The sequence below is a fragment of the Jaculus jaculus genome, chromosome 13 (assembly GCF_020740685.1).
Source record: "Jaculus jaculus isolate mJacJac1 chromosome 13, mJacJac1.mat.Y.cur, whole genome shotgun sequence".
NCBI classification, from domain to species: domain Eukaryota; kingdom Metazoa; phylum Chordata; class Mammalia; order Rodentia; family Dipodidae; genus Jaculus; species Jaculus jaculus.
This window is the reverse complement of record NC_059114.1, coordinates 38,154,680-38,176,475: the sequence shown is the minus strand read 5'-3', so window position 1 is coordinate 38,176,475 and position 21,796 is coordinate 38,154,680. Positions and strand designations below refer to the sequence as shown.

The window sequence follows — 21,796 nt, the reverse complement described above, 5'->3', positions numbered from 1 at the left end:
CCTCAGTGCTGGGATTAAAAGCGTGCGTCACCATGCCTGGCTCGAGGGTTGGGGTTTTTGTCCATACCATCAAAAACTCAAGAATTTGTACAGATAATTTAGTGCATATGTAAAGCCCCTCTGTAGTATAGAAAGCATTAAAGTTGATAAAGATGTAGAAGAGCCAGGCGTGGTGGTGCACACCTTTAATACCAGCAGAGGCAGGAGGATCTCCGTGATTTTGAGGCCACCCTAAGAGTACATAGTAAATTCCAGGTTAGCCTGAAGCAGACTGACACCCTACCTCAGAAAACAAAACAAACAAACAAACAAAAGATATAGAAGAATGTAATAATATAAATGTTGCCGCATACTGGTTATTTTAACTTTCTTTTTTTTTTTTTTTTTAAGTAGTGCTGGGGATTGAACCCAGGATGGCCATTAGGCATGCTGGGCAAGTGCTTTACAACTAGATTACATCCACAGCCCTTTAATTTAGTATTTGTGAATGTTAATTATAGTTGTGTAAATAAAAATTTTTTTTTAGTTTTTCGAGGTAGGGTCTTACTCTAGCCCAGGCTGATGTGGAATTCACTATGGAGTCTCAGGGTGGCCTCGAACTCACAGCAATCCTCCTACCTTTGCTTCCCGAGTGCTGGGATTAAAGCGTGTGCCACCACGCCTGGCTTAATAAAAATTTTTGTATTGCTGTGCACTAGTGTTTTTCCCTCTAGATAAAGATTTTTTTGGTATAGATTCTGACAGAAGGCACTTTCTCAATGTAAGAGCATATTTGTATAAATAAGTTAAATAATGTCACTTTCCCAAACATTTGCATTAGCATAATAACTTTTCATTTCTTTATTTTTATTTATTTTTTCTTTTACTTTATTTTTTTAGGTGATAGGAATTGAACCTAGGGTCTCATGCATGCCTGACAAGCATTCTACCATTGAACTACATGCTTAGCCCTGTGGTTCTTTTTTGGTTTTCGAGGTAGGGTCTCACTCTAGCTCATGCTGACCTGGAATTCATTATGGACTCTCAGGTAGTCACAAACATCTTCCTACCTTTGCCTCTCGAGTGCTGGGATTAAAGGTGTGTGTCTGGTTTTTATTTGATGCTTTACACAGTGTTCACAGTTGCAGATACTTCAACATATTTATTATTCTCTGCTTATAACTTCTATAGGAATCTGCCATTGTTCAAAAAAAATTTTATGTCCTTCCCCAACCATTTGCCATTTCCATCTGCAGCCACTTGTGCTTTTCTTCAGTCTTAATTAATTTTGCCTGTTGTGGAACTAAGAGCCATTTTAGTTAATTATACAACTCAGTGCCTAAACCTGCATGTCAAATATAACAGTAATTCTGCTCAAAACCCAACTAGATAAGTATGAATCTCAACTCTGTACTAGGATTATTATTAGGAAACATTCATGCTGTACTTCTCACTTTTTATGATCTGTAGGACCACCTATTTCTCAGTCAAGCTTAATAAACAGTCGTGACCAGCCTGGGACAAGTGCAGTGCCCAATCTTGCACCAGTGGGAGCAAGACTACCTCCTCCTTTGCCCCAGAACCTTCTTTATACAGTATCAGAAAGTAAGTAAATGTCTGGCTTTAAATTCCTACAGCATAGAAAAGTCAAGTTTTCTCCTTTGAAAAATTAAATTTTATTCTTTTAGAGTATATAACTATAAAAATTATTTGTATCCATAGAGAATTTTACTGTGTGGCTATGCCATATGGCTGTATTTTAATTTTTCTTTAAAGAAAGATGGGGCCTTCTGTTTAGGAGAAACCTCCTTTGCTGTAGACTAGCAACATTTAGTCTCTTCCATAGTCTCTACCATGGAGTAGCAACATTTAGTTTCTTCTAAATATATTTTAAAGCTTCTGTTGGCATTTCTAAGACAAGACCTGTTTTCTAAGAGATATACAAAAAGTCAAGTAAAATATATATAAAGCTGGGCATGGTGCCACATGCCTTTAGTTCCAGCACTCTGGAGGCAGAGGTAGGAATATTGCTGTGAGTTCGAGGCCACCCTGAGACTACATAATGAATTTCCAGGTCAGCCTGAGCTAGAGTGAAACTCGACCTCATCAAAGCAATTTACTAAGTGTCTTGGTTGTTTAAAGAAATTCCTTTCTCAAAAAATCTTTTTTAAGGATAGTTGGTTAAACTAGGCATGATGACACATGTCTGTAATCCCAGGACTTGGGAGGTGGAGGCAGGAGTTCAAGGCTAGCCTCAGCTACATAGTAAACTTAAGGCCACTCTAGACTACCTGAAAACTTGTTTCAAAAAACCAAAATAATAAAAACTGGTAATTGATTGTTTTAAGTATCGTATTATGAGATTCTCTGGAGAATAGTCAATTATGGAAATGTTCATTTTTTATGTTAAAAAAAAAAGTTAAAAGTAAAAGTTTTGTTTTACCTCCTGAACATTCTTCATCTCTCCCCCCCCCCCCCTCTCTCTTTTGAGGTATGTTTTCACTCTAGCTCAGGCTGACCTGGTCTTCATTTCTTTCATATGAGGAAGTAATTGAGCAAAGTAGTTGAGCATAGTTTCAAATTCTGGTTCCTTCATTTTTAAAATATTTTATTTATTTATTTATTGGTTTTTCGAGGTAGGGTCTCACTCTGGCCCTGGCTGACCTGGAATTCACTATGCAATCTCAGGCTGGCCTTGAACTCAGGGCAATCCTCCTACCTCTGCCTCCTGAGTGCTGGGATTAAAGGCATGTGCCACCATGTTCTATTTTTTTGTTTTTTGAAGAAGGGTCTCACACTAGCCCAGGCTGACCTGGAATTCACTATATATTATCAGGGTGACCTCAAACTCTTGGCAGTGCTTCTACCTCTGCCTCCGGAGTGCTGGGATTAAAGGTGTGTGCCACCATGCCCGGCTTGCTTCATTTATTTTTGACAACCACCATCCTCCTACTTCCTCCCCCGCCAGGGTCTGGCTCTAGCTCAGGCTGGCCTTGAACTCACGGTGATCCTCTACCTTTGCCTCCCAAGTGTTGGGATTAAGGTGTGTGCCACCACGCCTGGCTTCCTTCATTTATTTTTGACAGCCTCCACCCTCCCACCCCCACCCAGGCTCAGGCTGGTCTTGAACTCAAGGTGATCCACCCACCTCTGCCTCTGGAGTGTTGCGATTAAAGGTGTATGCCATCATATCCTGCTGCTTTACTTCTTTGTACCTTAATTTTCTTCCCTTGTAAAGTGAGAATAATGTTACTTCATTAAAGTTCTTTGTAAAAATAAATGACTCAATACATACAAGACATCTAAAAAAAGAAAAGAAACTCTTGGCATCTAGTGAGCTATAAGGATTGACTGACTATATTATTGTAGTTATTTTCTCTTCATATTTCAACCTCTCTGAAGTCAGACCTGTTATCACCTCCATCAGGGCCTCTCTCACTCTAACCCAGGCTGACCAGGCACTCACTCTGTAACTCCAGGTTGGACTCAAACTCAGAGTGATCTTCCTACCTTAGCCTCCCAAGTACATTATATTCTTTTTTATTTGGTTTTGGTTTTTCAAGGTAGGGTCTCACTCTAGCTCAGGCTGACCTGGAATTCACTATGTGGTCTTGGGGTGGCTTCGAACTCACAGTGATCTTCCTACCTCTGCCTCCCGAGTGCTGGGATTAAAGACATGTGCCACCATGCCCGGCTCCAAGTACATTATATTCTTAAATCTTTTGTACCATTCGTGTCTCTGTCTATGGAAATAGAACTGAAACTGTCACATGTCTACCCCATTACCTTTTTTATTTTTTCATGTTGGTGGGCTTCTAGTATGCTAGGCAAGCATTGTATTACTGAACCATATCCCCAGCCCTACTTTACTTTTTTTTTAATCTAGTTAATGAGAAATTTTTTTTCTTTTGCTTTGAAGTATCTTTCACTGTTGTTTCTGTTGTCGCCTCTCTCCTCTTCCACATTTGGATCAGCACATTTGGATTGTTTGATGGCATTGTTTTATGTCCTCACTTTTTCCTAAAATACACCATATGATGCTGCTGAGGTCGTAGTTCTAAGGCTATTCATCATGAGAACACTTTAGCCACCATTTCCTTCTAAACCTCAGTGAACCTCTCTATGGGACTTCTGACTCTTTCAGCAATTTACCTTTATTCAGTCTTTTTCAACATTTTCCAGAATACACCTTTTCTGATGAGACCAAATAAATATTAAGATTGTTTTATTGCTGTTCATATTTCTTTTACTTATGGGAAATCTCAAATATACATAGAAATAAAGAACTTAATAATGTAATAAAGTCACATGTGTCATGAAAGTTTTGTGTATCTACTATCTGCTTCAATAATTACCAGCTTATGGCTCACCCCTTTTCATCTGTTTCCACCTGTTAGCAGTTAACATTGTTTCTGAATTCATTTTCTATTTATCAGTATGAAAAACTGGAGTTATCTCAGTCTTTGGATAATGGCATATTTTTATATTGTTAAATTTAGTATTGTGACTCATGGTAAAAATTCCATTTTGTTGTAAGTTTTTGAAAAAGCTGGCAATTATGTATTTATTTTTATATGAAATTTAATGTTGTGACTCAGTCTATTAATACACTCTACTTGGTTTTAATTTTGTTTAAATCTGACTGTTACATTTATTTCAATGACCTGGCTTAATTTTTAATTCAGCAAATAATTATTAAGTGCTTACTTTGTGCCAGGTGTTGTACTAGACACTATGGAGACGAGTAAAGGAAGAGATTTTAGGTTTTATTCCCTTCTTTTTTCCCCTTCCTCCCTCCCTCCCTCCCTCCCTCCCTCCCTCCCTCCCTCCCTCCCTCCTTCCTTCCTTCCTTCCTTCCTTCCTTCCTTTATTTTTATTTATTTTTGGTTTTTTCAAGGTAGGGTTTCACTCCAGTTCAAGCAGACCTGGAATTCACTATGTAGTCTCAGGGTGGCCTCAAACTCACTGTGATCCTCCTACCTCTACCCAGAGTGTTGCGGTTAAAGGCATGCGCCACCATGTCTGGTGCCTTTCTCATTTTTAACAGGATATGTATTTTGTTATGTACCAGAATAGATTTTTTTAGAACAGAAATTGCAAGCATTTGTTTTATAGTCTATTAACAGGCCTAAGAAAATTTGGGGGGCAAATAAAAAAAAACCCAAAAAGTAACTTTTTATTTTTGTAGGGGAAAGGAGTATATATGAAAATATCTACCATCATTTCAGTTTTAAAAGTACAGTTTTACACATATAAAATTAGGGCTGGAGAACTAGCTCTGCCGTTAAAGGGGGCTGCTTTCTAAAACCTGATAGCTTGGTGCATGTGTCTTGAGTTTGTGTACACTGTCAGGAGGCTGTGGCATGTCCACTTACTTTCTCTGTTTCTCTTCCTATCTGCTTATAAATAAAAAATATTAAAAAGATAAAATCCTGGAATAAAGGACAACCCTTTATTTATTGATTGATTTTGTTTTTTCGAGGTAGGGTCTCACTTTAGCCCAGACTGACCTGGAATTCACTCCAATAGTCTGGCTGGCCTTGAATTCACAGCAGTCCTCTTATCTCTGCCTCCTGAGTGCTGTGAATAATGGTGTGTGCTACCATGCTCAGCTTTATATTTTATTTTTATGAAATAACTTACTTTATTTTTTTCCATTTTAGCTTCAAGATCAGTTACAGGAGATAAACCCCAATGGGTATTTGTATATGGCTACTCTATTATTTTATGTATAATATCAGTGTTTATGAAATGATTTAATTGGTTGGTAATGGAAAATTATAAAATATAGTTTTACAAAAAGTTAATTAAAAAAACTAGAACACTGGGGCCTGGAGAGATGGCTTAACTGTTAAGGCCTGTGAAGCTAAGGAACCAGGTTTGATTCTCCAGATCCCATGTAAGGCAGATGCACATGGTGGCACATGTATCTGGATTTCATTTACAGTGTCTAGAGGTCCTGGCGTGCCCATTTTCTGTCTCTAATAAATAAATGAAAATATCTAAAAAAAATAGAGCATTAATATTTGACAATTCACCGTTTTGTCATACAGACACATTTTGGATCTTATTTCTTCCTTAAAGCTTAAAAATTGCTTCTAATGATAGAAATTTGAAAGCAGGAGGTTTTAGAAAGCAGTCTGAACGTTAAAAAAAGAAAGTGGGCTAGAGAGATAGCTTAGTGATTAAAGTACTTGCTTGCAAAGCCTAAGAATTCATGTTCAACTGCCCAGGTCCCACATAAGCCAGATACACTGTGATGCAAGCACACTATGTCCATATGCACACAAGGGGTCATATGCATCTTGAGTCCATTTACAGCAGCTGAAGTCCCTGGCTCACCCATTCTCTCTCTAATAAATTACAAAAAGAGAGTGTGTGTGTAAGTTTTTCAGGTTTAAAGTTTTTTTATATTTTTTATTTATGTGATTTTGTGATAACCTTTTAAGAAAAATGTTTTCTTTGAGACAGATAAGTCAAACACTTAGGATTGTTCAAGTTTTTTATATATAACTGGTAATTTTAAAACAACTTGTTTTTGCTTCAAATGAAGTAAACAACTCTATGTATGTTTTCAGTGTAGTAGAAAATTTGAGCTATTCTAAAAATTTAACACATTGGGAGACCTTAAATTATGGATACCTTATTGCCATTAAAATTACTGTTGTTAAAATTCACAATACAGTGAAACAGTACATAAAATGGTATTTAGTTATGAAAATTAATGTCAGTGGGGGTCAGTAAACATAGAAATAAGAGTTTTGCATTTTTTGCATGTAGATAGCTTCATCTGCTCAATGCTAAGGACCATGCAGATAAGTAAGAAATGGCTTAGAGTGAAAGAATTTTTTTTTTCCCTTTTGGAGCAGGGTCTTATTCTAGTTCAAGCTGACCTGGGATTTACCTTGTAGCCCCAGGCTGACCTTGAACTCACAATGACCCTCCTACCTCTCTCAGTGTTGAGCATTAGGATTTAAAGAAAGTAAACTGTAACTCCTAGCTGAGTGAAAGAATTTTTTTTTTTTTTTTTGAGGTAGGGTCTCACTCTAGTTCAGGTTAACCTGGAATTCACTATGTAGTCTCAGGGTGGCCTCAAACTCACGACGATCCTCCTACCTCTGCCTCCCGAGTGCTGGGATTAAAGGTGCATGTGCTACCATACCCGGCTGAGTGAAAGAATTTTAATAATAGGAAAAAACTACATTTCAGAATACATGAAAAATAGTTACAATATATATTTTGCTATTAGAGCATCCTTGAAACATAGACATCAATGAAAGAAATACTCTAAAGCTGATGTGATGGTCCACACCTGTAATCTTGGATTTTTGGGAAGCTGAAGCAGGAGAGTTTGGACAATGTAGCAACAACATGAGACTGTCATTTCACTCCCTGTTTACCCCCACTCCCTCGAAAAACAACCCTAAGCAGCCAGAAACAACAAAAAGAAGGTAATAATGTAAAATGTAGTGTTCATTTAGACAATTGTTTGTTTTAGAAGTGGAAAATGTTGAGGGCTGGAGAGATAGATTTAGTGGTTAGGGCGCTTGCCAGCAAAGCCAAAAGACCCCAAATTCTCCAGTCCTCACGTAAAAGCTGGATGTATGAGATGGCGCATGTGTCTGGAGTTGGTTTGTAGTGGCTATAGGCTTTGGCATGCCCATTTTCTTTGTCTGCCTCTCTATCTCTCAAATATATTTTAGAAAGGAGTAAAAAATGTTTGAAGAATAAAAATAATTACTTCATTGTAAAATAGGATAGAATACTTATGGTTCTGATAGTACTATTTGGTTATAGTTTATGAAAAACTGTAGGTTTTTTTGAGGTAAAATGTTATAGATCCTTTGAAAATGATGTAAATCATGAGATAAGACAGTACTATCCCATAACTATTAAAATTCCAGTTAAGTACTTAATTATTTTTTTTTAAATTTTTTATTTATTTATTTGAGAGCGACAGACACAGAGAGAAAGACAGATAGAGGGAGAGAGAGAGAATGGGCGTGCCAGGGCTTCCAGCCTCTGCAAACAAACTCCAGATGCGTGCGCCCCCCTGTGCATCTGGCTAACGTGGGACCTGGGGAACCGAGCCTCGAACCGGGGTCCTTAGGCTTCACAGGCAAGCGCTTAACCGCTAAGCCATCTCTCCAGCCCATTTTTTTTTTCTAGCTTCACATGATCATTTTAAATTAAGTATGCCCCCCCCCCCCGCCTTATACTTGGTCTAATTGCTTCTAGAAATTTGGGCTGGAGAGATTGCTTAGTGGTTAAAGCTCTTGCCTTTGAAGCCCAAGAACCCATGCTTGACTCCCCAGATCCCACATTAGCCACACACACAAAGATGAGGCATGTGCAAGGTCATACATGTCCACTAGCACAAGTGTTTGTTGTTCAACTGAAGTGGCCCAGGCACTGGCACACCAGTTTTCTCTCTAAAAAAAACCTGCCAATAAGCTCATTGAAATGAATGTGCATCAAAATAAATTGGACTATATAAATCCCAGCAACTGTTGAATTCACATAAATAACCTTTATTATTCAGAAAATGCTTTTCCTTCCTATGAGATTTGCTTAGTTTTGTGGGATGCCTATTATTTCTGTGGGTTAAATGTGTGGAAAAGTATGTCATGCTCTGATTGAGTCTTCTGTGCTTTTATTTTCATGTTGCGTTCTTGTCATAGTGCCCATGTCAGCCTAGACATTCATCCAAAGAAATGATTACCATTTAGTTGCTTTTAAAGTTTCATTTCAAGTGTCTCTGTAAAGTTCTTCTTATGGACTAGGTACTCTTTAGGCCCTAAAACATCCAACATGGGTCAGGTGGTGGTGGTGCATGTCTTTAACGCCAGTACTTGGGAGGCAAAGGTAGTAGGATCACTGTGAGTTTAAGGCTAGCTTGAGACTACATAGTTAATTTCACTTCAGCCTGGGTTTGAGTGAGACCCTAACTTGAAAAAAATAAACAACCAAAAAATAAAAAGAAAGAAAGAAAGTACATCCAGCATGTACCAGGGACCTTGTATTTTAGTAGAGAAAACACTTGATAAATACAACCAGTATTTGGAAACATAATTGTTAATTTTTTTTTGAGATTTTTAAATTTAAATATTTTTCTGTGAATACTCAATAAAAATCAAAGGCTGGAGAGATGGCTTAGTGGTTAAGGTACTTGCCTACAAAGCCAAAGGACCCAGGTTCAATTCTCTAGTACTCATGTATGCCAGATGCACAAGGTACTGAATCTGGCTGGAGTTCGTTTCCAGTGAATGGAGGCCCTGTTGCTCCCATATTCATTCATTCATTTTCTCTCTTTCAAGTAAAATATTTTAAAAATAAAATCAAGAAAGGTAGGATGTATCTGAAATTTTACTTTAAGTGAAGATCATTCTCAACTGTCTAGAGTTGATGTCAAGAATGTGTAAGTGTTGATATCAAGCATGCAAAGAACTGTGATCAACTTGATATTTGCACTTTTCACACTTACCAAAACAAAATTGAATCAGTAACTGCTTTATTACTATAATGGTGGCATTATTGTAACCTATGAAAATTTCAGATGTAAGCATAAGGAAATAGTGTAGTGAATTTGTGTTCTAGTTTATTCCTTTAACAGCATTGTCCAAAGGTACAATTTTTATTACTTCATTTATTTTTAAACAAATATTTTATTTTTCTTTATTTGGGAGAGAGAATGGGCATGCCAGGGCCTCCAGCTGCTTCAAAGGAACTCTAGATGTGTCTGCCCCCTTGTGCATCTGGCTTTCTTGGATCCTGGGTTCTTTGTCTTTTGAGGCAAGTACCTTAACCACTAAGCCGTTTCTCTAGCCCTCTTCCTTCCTTTAAAATATATTCCTGGATTATAGTTAGAGTAAGTCTGAAATATATCCGTTGTAAAAATGTGACTGTCTTTAAAAAGTAAAAAATGAGGGCTAGAGAGATGGCTCAGCAGCTAAAGCATTTGCCTATAGAGCCTATGACCCAAGTTCTATTTCCCAGGACCCATGTAAGCCAGATGCACAAGGCAACACACGCATCTGGAGTTTATTTGTATTGGCAGGAGGCCTGGTGTGCCCATTCTCTCTCTCTCTTGCTCTTGCTCTGTCCTTGCAAGTAAATTAAAAAAAAAATAGTAAAGATAAAACCTATACATCATCACCATCATCACAATGGACTCCCAACAGTTTATTAACAGTTTACTTTTAATTGCCAAATTAAAATGGTGTTTGTATTTTCCAGTTGTATTTAATATATTTTTTCTTTTGCTTATGTGTTTTATATATATGTTTGTACATATACATGTACATGTGTGTCTATGTGTGTTCATATGGAGCCCAGAGGTTGATGATGTGGGGTGCTCGTTCTCTACATTAATTTGAGATAAGTGTTCTCATTGGACCTGAGGCTCACTGTTTTTGCTAGACTAGGTAACCAGCAAATCCAGGGCATCCTCTTGTTCTGCCTTTCCAGTGCTGAGATTACAAGTGTGTGCTGCCACACTCAGGTCCTCATGCTTGTATGGCAAGAACTTCAGCCACTGAGCCTTCTCTCCCGCCCCTCATCAGTATATTTCTTTTAGCTGGTTAATTTGAAGCTGAGTCCAGACAGGGTTACACATGATACTTAGTTCAAGCTTCTTAATTTATAACAATTTCTCATCTCTCTATTTTTTAATTATTTTTATTTTTTATTTTCCAAGGTAGGGTCTCACTCTGGCCCAGGCTGACCTGGAATTAACTATGTAGTCTCAGGGTGGCCTTGAACTCACAGTGATCCATCTACCTCTGCCTTCCAAGTGTACCACCACACCCGGCTTTGTTTTTTTTTTTTTTTTTGTTTTGTTTTGTTTTGTTTTGTTTTGTTTTTTCATTTGAGAAGGAGAGAGAGAGAGAGAGAGAGAATGGGTGTGCCAGGGCCTCCAGCCACTGCAAATGAACTCCAGACACATGCACTCTTTCTGAATCTGGCTAACATGGGTCCTGGGGAGTTGAACCTAGGCCCTTTGGTTTTGCAGACAAGCACATTAACCACTAAGCCAGTCCTCATATCTCTCTCTCCCTCCCTCTCTCTCTCTTTAAATCAGTGTATATAGATACTTGAGGTTGCAGCTAGGTAGATGACTTACTTGGCCAAGTGCCTGCCCCTCAAGCATGAGGACTTGTTTGGAACCCCAGTACCTACAAAAATATAACAAATCTGGTGGTGGTGTGCACCTGTAAGCCCACTGCTGTTGGAGGCAGAAACAGGCAGCACTCTGTAGCTCACTGGTCATCTAGCCTAGCTTGATTGGTGAACTCCAGGTTAGTGAGAGGCATTCCTAATATAATATTAAACATGCATAATTAATATACATGCATGTGTGTGGATCTGTGTGTGTTCTTGTGGAGCCCAGAGGTTGGTGTTGGGAAGTCTTCCTTGGTCACTCTCTACCTTAATTTCTCTCTCTCTTTCTTTCTCTAGTAAGTAAATAAAGAAATAAAATTTTTACAAAAAGGAAAAATCAAATTTCATTTGAATGAATAGCCACATCTAAATGTTTACAGTACATGTATCAAGGGTTTAAAAAATATGTGCAAACTAGCCCCTTAATTTACAGTTTAACTAGTTATTACTCTATATATCTTGGTATATTTTGTGGTGTATCAGAAATTTGAAGTAGTCATGTACTGAGATGGCATTCTTTCTTTTCCTCTTGACCAGTCTACTTCATTTACTTATTGGTCATTCTTCACAGGCTTTCTCCGTAATTGGTTGTTCATAGAAATTCTTTCAGATAGATAACCAAAGATATGTCACAAAGATTTGTTGCAATATTCTCACTGATTGAAACTTTCTGAACATAAATTTTGAAAACATTGGTTTTAAATGTGTAGTTGTGTGTACTTTGCAATATAGTTTCTCACCTCTTCTGCATGCATGTAGAAAGAGGAAGGTTGTACACCTATACATATCTCTTCTTACTGTAAACTGTGAAACCAAGAGTTTACTTGGTGGCCTGTTAGTAAGGTGTATTTGAAATCTTTAGGAATTTCACAACTCTTAAGGCATTTGAACATAGGTTAAAATCTTTCTGAATTTGTTTTATTTTGTCTAGTGTTGAGGTGAATATTTGGCTTTGGCTATGAAACATTTACCAAATCTTATAAATTTATATGAATCATATGAGATTGTCAGAAAATTAAGATATTACTAAACACACAACTAGCTCAGGCTGATCTGGAATTCACTATTTAGTCTCAGGGTGGCCTCGAACTCTTAGCAATCCTCCTACCTCTGCCTCCCAAGTGCTGGCATTAAAGACATGCACCACCACACCCAGCTATACTTTGTCTTTTTATAATCAATCCTGTGGTACAGAGCTTACCTTCTGCTTTTTCTATGTGATTGTGTCAGTATATTTATAAACCCTAAATATATTTTCTTTCAAACATAGTCTTTAATATCCAGGGCAGTTTATACATTCAGTACTGATCTGTTCATCTGTGTTTTAATCCAGTTTTCCTTTCTTATGAGGTAGAAATTTACATCATCTTGTTTAATATTTCCTTTCAAACATTTCTTTCTTTGAGGTGTGCCTGTGGTGGTTTGTTTTGTATTTCTTACTATTTTTTCTTTTTGTGTGTACCTAGATGTAGGAGTGTATTTTGTGCAAACCTAAAATTTTGTTTTTGAAGGGGTATGTGTGTGATAAGCCTCATCTGAATAGTTCATTAGATACGAGATTCTGTGTAGGCTCCTTTTATAATAACTTGATTTGGTTGATTGGTCAGCTTTACATAAAATTAGCATATAAGATTATGCAATACTACCTGATCTTTACTTTGTTTTTACCTGGATGCACCCTAACCAGTTGTGTGTCTGCTTTCTTGAGTTAGGATCCCAATAATATCTTTCTCAACTACTGTTCCTGTTGGTCTAATTTCTGTTCTTGGCTCACAGTCTCAGGAAGTGCATCATTACCTAAGAGAATCCTGTGACTCTCAATCCCAGCTGCCCTCCTATTCTTTCCTCTGTAGGACAGCCCATGTACTCTCGGGAACATGGTGCTGCTACATCTGAGCGACTTCAGTTGGGGACACCGCCTCCTCTGTTGGCAGCTCGTTTGGTGCCTCCTCGAAACCTCACGGGATCCTCCATTGGGTATCATACCTCAGTCTCCAGCCCCACCCCTCTGGTCCCAGGTAAGCTTTGCTGCCCATGGCCATTCACCTCACTGGCCAACCAAAGAGATGACATGGCACACAGATCTCCTTTTACAAATCCCCATTCAAGCTCCAAGGTAGTTTTATTTTCTGTTTCCTTGCTTCTTTGGTTTTTCCCTAGTGGGTGTTCAGCTCCCTTTATGTCTGTCATCTCTGGTGTCCTCTGTATATACTTTCAGTGCCTTGGTAACAGTCATGTTCCTTCCTTAAGCTAGTTTCTAACTGGGTTGATAAGAAGATAATGTGTACTTGAATATTTTCTAATTAGTTGTATATTATAAGAAAAACTAGGTCAATTTTCTTTAAAATACAAACATCTGATTTCTTGCTGATGATGGATAAACCAGTTCTTTTTTTCATTTCTCCTGATAATTGGATTAGTTACATGTAATGTAGTGATTTTTGAAAACTTCTGTTCTATTGACATGTGTGTTTTGAAGATTTAAGGAGTACTTTGTTGGTGTCTTGTGAGAATCTCTCTTTCTCTCTCTCTCTCTTTTTTTGTTTTTTCAAGGTAGTTCTAGTTCACGCTGACCTGGAATTCACTATGGAGTCTCAGGCTGGCCTCAAACTCATGACGGTCCTCCTACCACTGACTCCCAAATGTTGGGATTAAAGGCGTGTGCAACTATGCCCGGCTAAGAATCTATTTTTAAAATATTTTATTTGGGATGAAGAGATGGCTTAATAGCTGAGGCACTTGTGTGCAAAGCCAAAGGACCTTGGTTTGATTCCCCAGGACTCATGTAAGCCAGATGCACAAAGTGGCACAAGTATCTGGAGTTCGTTTGCAGTGGCTGGAGGCCTTGGTGTGCCCATTCATATTCACTTACTCTTTCTCTCTTCTCTCTCTCCCTCCCTCCCTCTTTCTCTCTTTCAAATAAATAAATAAAATAATATTTTTTATTTATTTGCAAAAAGAGAGGGGGAAGAGGGGAGAGAGACACAATGAGTGCAAGGGAGAATATGGGCGCACCAGAGCCTATAGATGTTGAAAGCTAATTACAGATGTATGTGTCACTCTGTATCTGGTTTTACATGGGTACTGGAGAATCAAACTGGTGTCGTTAGTCTTTGCAGACAAGTAAGGACCCTAACTACTTAAGCCATCTCTCCAGCCTGAGGATTTCTTTTTCCTTTTTCCTTTTTTTTTTAAAATTTTTATTTGCATTTTCCATGATTATAAAAAAAAAATCCCATGGTAATTCCCTCCCTCCCCACCCCCACACTTTCCCCTTTGAAATTCCATTCTCCATCATATTACCTCCCCATCACAATCATTGTGCTTACATATATACAATATCAACCTATTAAGTACCCTCCTCCCTTCCTTTCTCTTCCCTTTATGTCTCCTTTTTACCTTACTGGCCTCTGCTACTAAGTATTTTCATTCTCACGCAGAAGCCCAATCATCTGTAGCTAGGATCCACATATGAGAGAGAACATGTGGCGCTTGGCTTTCTTGGCCTGGGTTACCTCACTTAGTATAATCCTTTCCAGGTCCATCCATTTTTATGCAAATTTCATAACTTCATTTTTCTTTACCGCTGAGTAGAACTCCATTGTATAGATGTGCCACATCTTCATTATCCACTCATCAGTTGAGGGATATTTAGGCTGGTTCCATTTCCCAGCTATTATAAATTGAGCAGCAATAAACATGGATGAGCACGTATTTCTAAGGAAATGAGATGAGTCCTTTGGATATATGCCTAGGAGTGCTATAGCTGGGTCATATGGTAGATCGGATTTTTTTTTTTTAAAAACATTTTTCTGCATTTTCTTTAGGTTTTAGATCATCATAATTAACTAAAGGGCTCTTTCTGAGACAGGGTTTCACTATGTAGCTCAAGCTGGCCTTGAACGTGCAATCCAGTGCTAGGTAGAATAACAGGTGATGCATGTCATCACCCCTGGCATGGATATAAACTATTTTTTAAAAAATACTTTATTTATTTGAGACAGTCAGACACACAGAGAGAGAAAGGGCATAACAGGGTCTCTAGACACTGTAAATGAACTCCAGATGCAGGCGCCACCTTGTACATCTGGCTTATGAGGGCCCTGGGGAATCAAACCTGGGTCATTAGGCTTCGCAGGCAAGCACTTTAACCACTAAGCTCTCTCACCAGCCCTAAAAAAATATTTTTATTTATTTATTTGCAAGGATAGGGGTTGAATGTGAGTGAATGAATGATAGAGAAGGAATGGGCATGCCAGTGCCTCTTGCCACTGCAAATGAATTCCAAATGCATGTGCCACTTTGTGTGTCTCTCTTCATGTGGGTTCTTGGGAATAGAACCTGGGCTGTCAGGTTTTGCAAACAAGTTTCTTTAACTGCTTAGCCATATCTTCATTCTTCTGACTATAGAACTTTTTGTATGTTTACTGTTGTTATGGTAAAAATTATATATTTATATAGTATACAAACACTATACAAGTATGTACAGTTATATAATAAAGTGATAAGTTTATTATTAATAAGATCTTTCTTTCTTCCTCTATCTCCCTCCCTCCCTCCCTCCCTCCCTCCCTCCCTCCCTCCCTCCCTCCCTCCCTCCCTCCTTCCCTTCCTTTCTTTCTTTTCTTCAAGGTAGGCTCTCACTCTAGCCCAGGCTGACCTGGAATTCACTATGTAGTCTCAGGGTGGCCTTGAACTCATGGTGAACCTTCTATGCTCTGCCTTCTAAGTGCTGGCATTAAAGGCACATGCTACCATGTCCTGCTCATTAATAAGATATTCCCAGGACTATAACAAAGTTATTTAACTTTAGAAACTTTCTACAGTATTAACTGTGGCAGATTTTCAGTTAGTAGTACCAAGTAGTATCTAAAGCTTCTTAATCAGAAATTGCTGATTTGCTCAAAAGATGGAACATTTTGTTACTTTGTATAATTTTTAGAGCACATAACAATGGAAGCTGTTATTTTACATGTCTTCAAACTGTATTGCTCAAACATTTAATACTTTTAAATTTAATAAGGCTGTAGATTTGCTTTTAAGTTATGCATCATTATAGTACATGTTTTTATTATATATTTGCAAGCAGAGGGAGGGAGAGATAGAGAATGAATGAATGAATGGATGAATGAATGAATATGGGTGTGCCAGGACTTCTAGCTGCTACAAAGGAACTCCAGATGCATGCACTACTGTGCATGAGGCTTTACATGGGTACTGGGGAATCAAACTTGGGTCGTTGGCTTAGCCATCTCTCCAGCCCACAGTACATGTTTTTATCAGTAGGTGATACTCCACTACTTTCTGTCTTAAAGAAAAAAAACAACAGTGAAAACAGAAGCCAAAGTAATGACATATGAAGTCTAAAGAATTACCTTTGACAGGTTAACTGCTTAATCCACAGAAATGAGTCTGAATTTATTAATTCACCATCAGGTTGCTTTGAGGCTGAATGTAAGCCTTGAAAATGATGTGCAAATTCTGTAATAGGATCATCATTGTGATAGTAATTTATTAACTTTCCTTAGCTATTCTCTGAGGAGGTAACATAGACCGTACTGGTGATAAGTTTTCAAAATTATTTAACATTTTATTATAGGAAATATGTTTTCTATCATTTTTTTATTTTAATGTTTTGTTTAGTTTTTATTTGAGAGAGAGAGAATGAATGTGGATGCACAAGGGCCTCTAGCCACTGCAAACGAACTCCAGATGCATGCGCCAACTTGTGTATCTGGCTTATGTGGTCCTGGGGAATTGAGCCTCGAACTGGGTTCGAGGCTTCACAGGCAAGCGCTTAACCACTAAGCTATCTTTCCAGTCCCCAATTGTTTTTTCATTTTAGGGAGACAGACACACACACACACACACACATACACACACACACACACACACACACACACAGAGAGAGAAAGAGAGAGAGAGAGAGAGAGAGAGAGAGAATGTGTACACCAGGCCCTCAGCCACTGAAATCGAACTCGAGATGCTTGTGCCTCCTATTCGGCATGTGCAACCTTGTGCTTGCCTCACATTTGTGCATCTGGAGGCTCAACATGAGACCATAGGCTTTGTAGGCAAGTGTCTTAACCACTAAGTTATCTCTCTAGCCCTGTTTATCAATGTTTTAAAACTTATTTTTGAGACAGGGTCTTACTTTCCCCCTTACTGACCTGGAAGTCACTCTAGCCCAGGCTGGTTTTGAACTAACTGCTGTCCTCTTACCACCAGCACTCCTGGCTCAGTTGCTAATCTGTTGATTTCCTTTCTTTACAACTCCATGAGCTGTTTGTAAAACTAGAAGGAAGAAATGTAGGGGAAATATGAGAGAGAAGATATACCAGCAGTTCTAGTTTTGAGACTAGGTATTTCAGAATTGACTTGTACTTTGGTGACATTTAATTGCTTTCGGCTTATGGTAGCCTGTTGATGCTTCCTGTGAAGAGAGAATTTGCTCATGGACCTGAATTGAAAGAAGCACAGGACTCAGGAGAGGTTAATCTAAGAGGGTTGAGAGTGACATTTGCTTACTGAGGACTAACTCCTAGGAGAGCTTCTTAGGTGTTGCAAAATCAAATACCTTTAGAGCTCAGAATAGTTCCTTTGGGGGTCATTTGCAGATACTACCCTGAATCATGGATTTAGTCTCAATTAAAATTAGTTTTGAGCTGGATGTGGTGACACACACCTTTAATCCCAGCACTCGGGAGCTTTGAGCTGGACATGGTGACACACACCTTTAATGCCAGCACTCGGGAGGCACAGGTAGGAGGATCGCTGTGAGCTTGAGGCCACCCTGAGAATACAGAGTGAATTCCAGGTCAGTCTGGGCTAGAGTGAGACCCTACCTTGAAAAACAAACAAACAAAAAATCAGAACTGAATGTATCTGAGCTTAACGTAAACTTAATGTAAACCACTTGAGGAATTTGTGTTAAGAATAAAAAGAGTGGGGCTGGGGATATTGCTCAGTGATTAAAGGTGCTTGCTTGCAAAACCTGACAATCCAGGTCCGATTCCCCAGTACCCATGTGAAGCCAGATACACAAAGGAGCGCACAGGTCTGGTGGCGTACTCCTTTAATTCCAGCACTCAGGAGGCAGAGGTAGAAGGATCACCGAGAGTTCGAGGCCACCCTGAGACTACATACGTAGTGAATTCCAGGCCAGCCTGGACTAGAGTGAAACCTTACCTTGAAAAACAAAATACAAAAAAAAAAAAAAAAAAAAAAAACCCAAAAAGAATAAAGTCCAAGGACTTTTAAATTATAATTGTGAAAACCTGTGTCTTCAGTATCTTTCTACCCATGGGCTTTATGCAGAGTGAACAGGATATATGCTGTTATATGATATATGGGTTTTTTTTTTGTAATTTACTTCAGAATTATTTGTTTTTGTTTTTTGAGATAGGGTTTCACTCTAGCCCAGGCTGACCTGGAATTCACTCTGTATTCTCAGGGTGGCCCCGAACTCATGTCGGTCCTCCTACCTTTACCTCCCGAGTGCTAGGATTAAAGGTGTGCGCCACCATGCCTGGCTTCAGAATTGTTTAAAAAGAATTTATTAAATGACATAAAGGGTAAATTGGGACTTTTAAAACTTTTATTTATTTATGTGTGTGTGCATATATGTGTATGAGTGTGCCTGCCAGTGCCTATGTGGTGGTCAACGAACAACTTCAAGGTGTTTTCCTTGCCCCGCCTTTTGAACAGGTCTCTTGCTGTTGCAAATGAACTTGCAGACTGCAAAGTGTCTTCAGTGTCAGAGTAGCTAGCTGACCTGTAAGCTTCAGATTCTTCTAGCTCTGTCTCTCATTGTCATAGGTGCTTTGGGATCAAGATGCATGCACTACTTCACATCCAGGTTTACATGAGTACAGGGTAGTTGAACCTGGGCCAGTTGGCTTTGCAAGCTATTTCTTCAGCCTCTAGAATTTTTTTTTTTTTTTTTTTTTTGAGGTAGAGTTTCACGGTAGCCCAAGCTGACCTGGAAATCTCTATGGAGTCTCATGGTGGCCTCAAACTCACAGCGATCCTCCTACCTCTGCCTCCCAAGTGCTGGGATTAAAGATGTGAGCCACCATGCCTGACTAAAATGAATTAAAATTTTTTTTTTTTTTTTTTTTGAGTTAGGGTCTCGCTCTAGTCCAAGCTGACCTGGAATTCATTCTGTAGTCTCAGGGTGACCTTGAAACTTATGACACTTCTTCTGCCTTGGCCTGCTGGGAATAAAGGCGACCACCAACATGCCTGTACTAAAAATATTTTTTCTAAACATTTATTTGAGAAAGGGGGGGGGGGAGAGGGAGAGAATGAATGAATATGGACTCCCCAGGGCCCTCTCTATCCTCTGCAAAAAACTCTAGATGCATGCACCGTCTTGTGCATCTGTGTTTATGTGGGTACTGGAGAATTGAACCTGGGTCTTCTGGCTTTGCCAGCAACTGCCTTAACCACTAAGCCATCTCTCCAGCCCCTTAAAGAATACACACACACACACACACACACACACACACATCTATGTTTGTTTGTTTTTCAAGGTAGGGTCTTGCTCTAGCCCTGGCTGAGTCTCAGGTCCTAAAAATATTTCAGAATGGGCATACCAGGGCCTCTAGCCACTGCAAAAGAACTCCAGGTACATATCCCTCTATGTGCATCTGGCTTTATGTGGGCACTGGGTAATAGAACTTGGGGGGGTTGTTAGGCTTTGCAGGCATGCACTTTACTTGCTGAACCATTTTTCCAGGCCCTGATTTTTTTTTGTTGTTGTTGTAGAGAAAATATAACAAATGTGATTAATTAGTAGGGTGCTAATGGTAATTTTGAGCATAACATTTATTTTATCTAGTTCTTTTTTGTTGTTTTTCTCTTTTACTTGAAATATGTGTTAGATGGGAAACCAGCAATTCTATCTTGAGCTTAAAATACATAAAATTAAATGACTAGATTAGTCCCCCCCCCATAATCCAAGTGGTTAGGAATTGAGGGGACCAAAATACCCAATAGTATTTCATGTATATTGTATTTATGTACATGAAAATTTATCATAAATTTGTGCATTGAAGTTTGGACTAGGTGATTAATAAGCAGGATAGAAATGACTTACTTGAAAGAATCTGGAAATAGACAGCAATATTTGAGATCAAATGCATTTATATTTTATGGACGTTGTTGCTAAACTTGAATGTTTTCTGTACTGTAACTCAAAAACATATATGAATTGGTGTGATTATTTGTTGAAGAATGTGGTTTTTCTTTTTTTACTAGTTATCTCACAATGAAAAGAAAGGGTTTGACCTTTCTTGACTTTGTTAAGTGTATTTTGTTATTTTTTATTTTCTCAGATACGTATGAACCAGATGGTTATAACCCTGAAGCTCCTAGTATTACCAGTTCTGGTAGATCACAGTATAGACAATTTTTTTCAAGAACACAGACACAACGCCCCAACCTGATTGGCCTAACATCAGGAGATATGGATACCAATCCAAGAGGTACAAATGTCTTGAACTTTTTTGGTGATAAATGTTATGCAGTAGTTGGATATAGTTCTTAATTTGCATGTTTTACCTCATTTGAGGGTCTTATAGAATTTATACTTTTTGAGGGATACTAATGATCTCAAATGTTTTAATAATTTTAACTCCAAATTGTATCTTAAAGCTATAGTTTTAATCTATGTATCGTTTTGATTTTTTTGAGGTAGAGTCTCACTCTAACTCAGGCTGACCTGGAATTAATCTCAGGGTGTCCTCAAAATCATGGTGATCCTCCTACCTCTGCTTTCCGAGTGCTGGGATTAAAGGTGTGTGCCATCACACCTGGCTTACATTTAATTTTAGATACAGATAAAGGTTTTCATTGCTTTTTTGGTAGGACGTAAGATGTTTACACTATATGCGAGGCTCTGTGCTTGATTTTAAGTATAGAAACATGAATTGACTGGTCCCTCTCCTTTAAAACACTAACCATTCAAGGGTTTATTTTGTGTCTGGAAAGTTGTAGCTTTGTGCTAATAGCATTAAGAACCTAAAACAGTGCAATTAAATTATCATTTGTTCATTTTTACTGCCTAAGAGTGCAGCTCTGTAACCAGGCATAGTGGTACATGTCTTGTAATCCCAGGTGGAGGCAGGAGGGTCAAGAGTTCAGGGTCATCCTTGGCTGCACAGAGAATTTCAGGCCAATTTGAGTTATATGATATACTTTGTGTCTCTCTCTTCCAACCCCCTCTCTCAAAGCACTTCACTAAAAAGCATTAGGCAGTGATCATCATAAGCACTATGGAAAAGATAATGACATTTAAAGTTCTAGAATGCTTTATGCCACCACAATATATCCTCCATTCTTCTTCTGAAAACAGAAATCCTAGAAAGGCAGGGAATATATCTACTTGTACACTCACTCATTTATCCTCAAGGTCTAAATGCACTTCTTGAGCTGTAAAATAGGACCCTCAAGAAATACATTTTGGGTCAGGTGTGGTGGCATGTACTTTTAATCCCAACACTTGCAAGGCAGAGAGAGGTAGGAGGACTGGGGCTATAGAATGAGTTTGCAGGTCAGCCTGGGCTAGAGAACGACCCTACCTTTAAAAAAACAAAACAAAACAAAACAAGCCAGGTGTGGCGGCGCATGCCTTTAATCCCAGCATTTGGGAGGC

General features: G+C 38.6%; 1 protein-coding gene across 4 annotated transcripts in view; it reads left to right on the top strand.

The window, feature by feature from the left end:
- The window catches only part of Rbm27 (RNA binding motif protein 27), a 119,560-nt gene that overhangs the window by 52,096 nt on the left and 45,668 nt on the right, over positions 1 to 21,796 (top strand). For 2 of the 4 annotated variants that reach the window (XM_045132466.1, XM_045132465.1), the window contains exons 8-10: positions 1,450 to 1,584; positions 12,993 to 13,157; positions 20,478 to 20,627. In XM_045132466.1, coding sequence (XP_044988401.1) covers positions 1,450 to 1,584; positions 12,993 to 13,157; positions 20,478 to 20,627 — 450 coding nt within the window. The remainder of the gene's footprint in view (positions 1 to 1,449; positions 1,585 to 12,992; positions 13,158 to 20,477; positions 20,628 to 21,796) is intronic. The other 2 variants (XM_045132468.1, XM_045132467.1) reach the window with 1 other exon arrangement.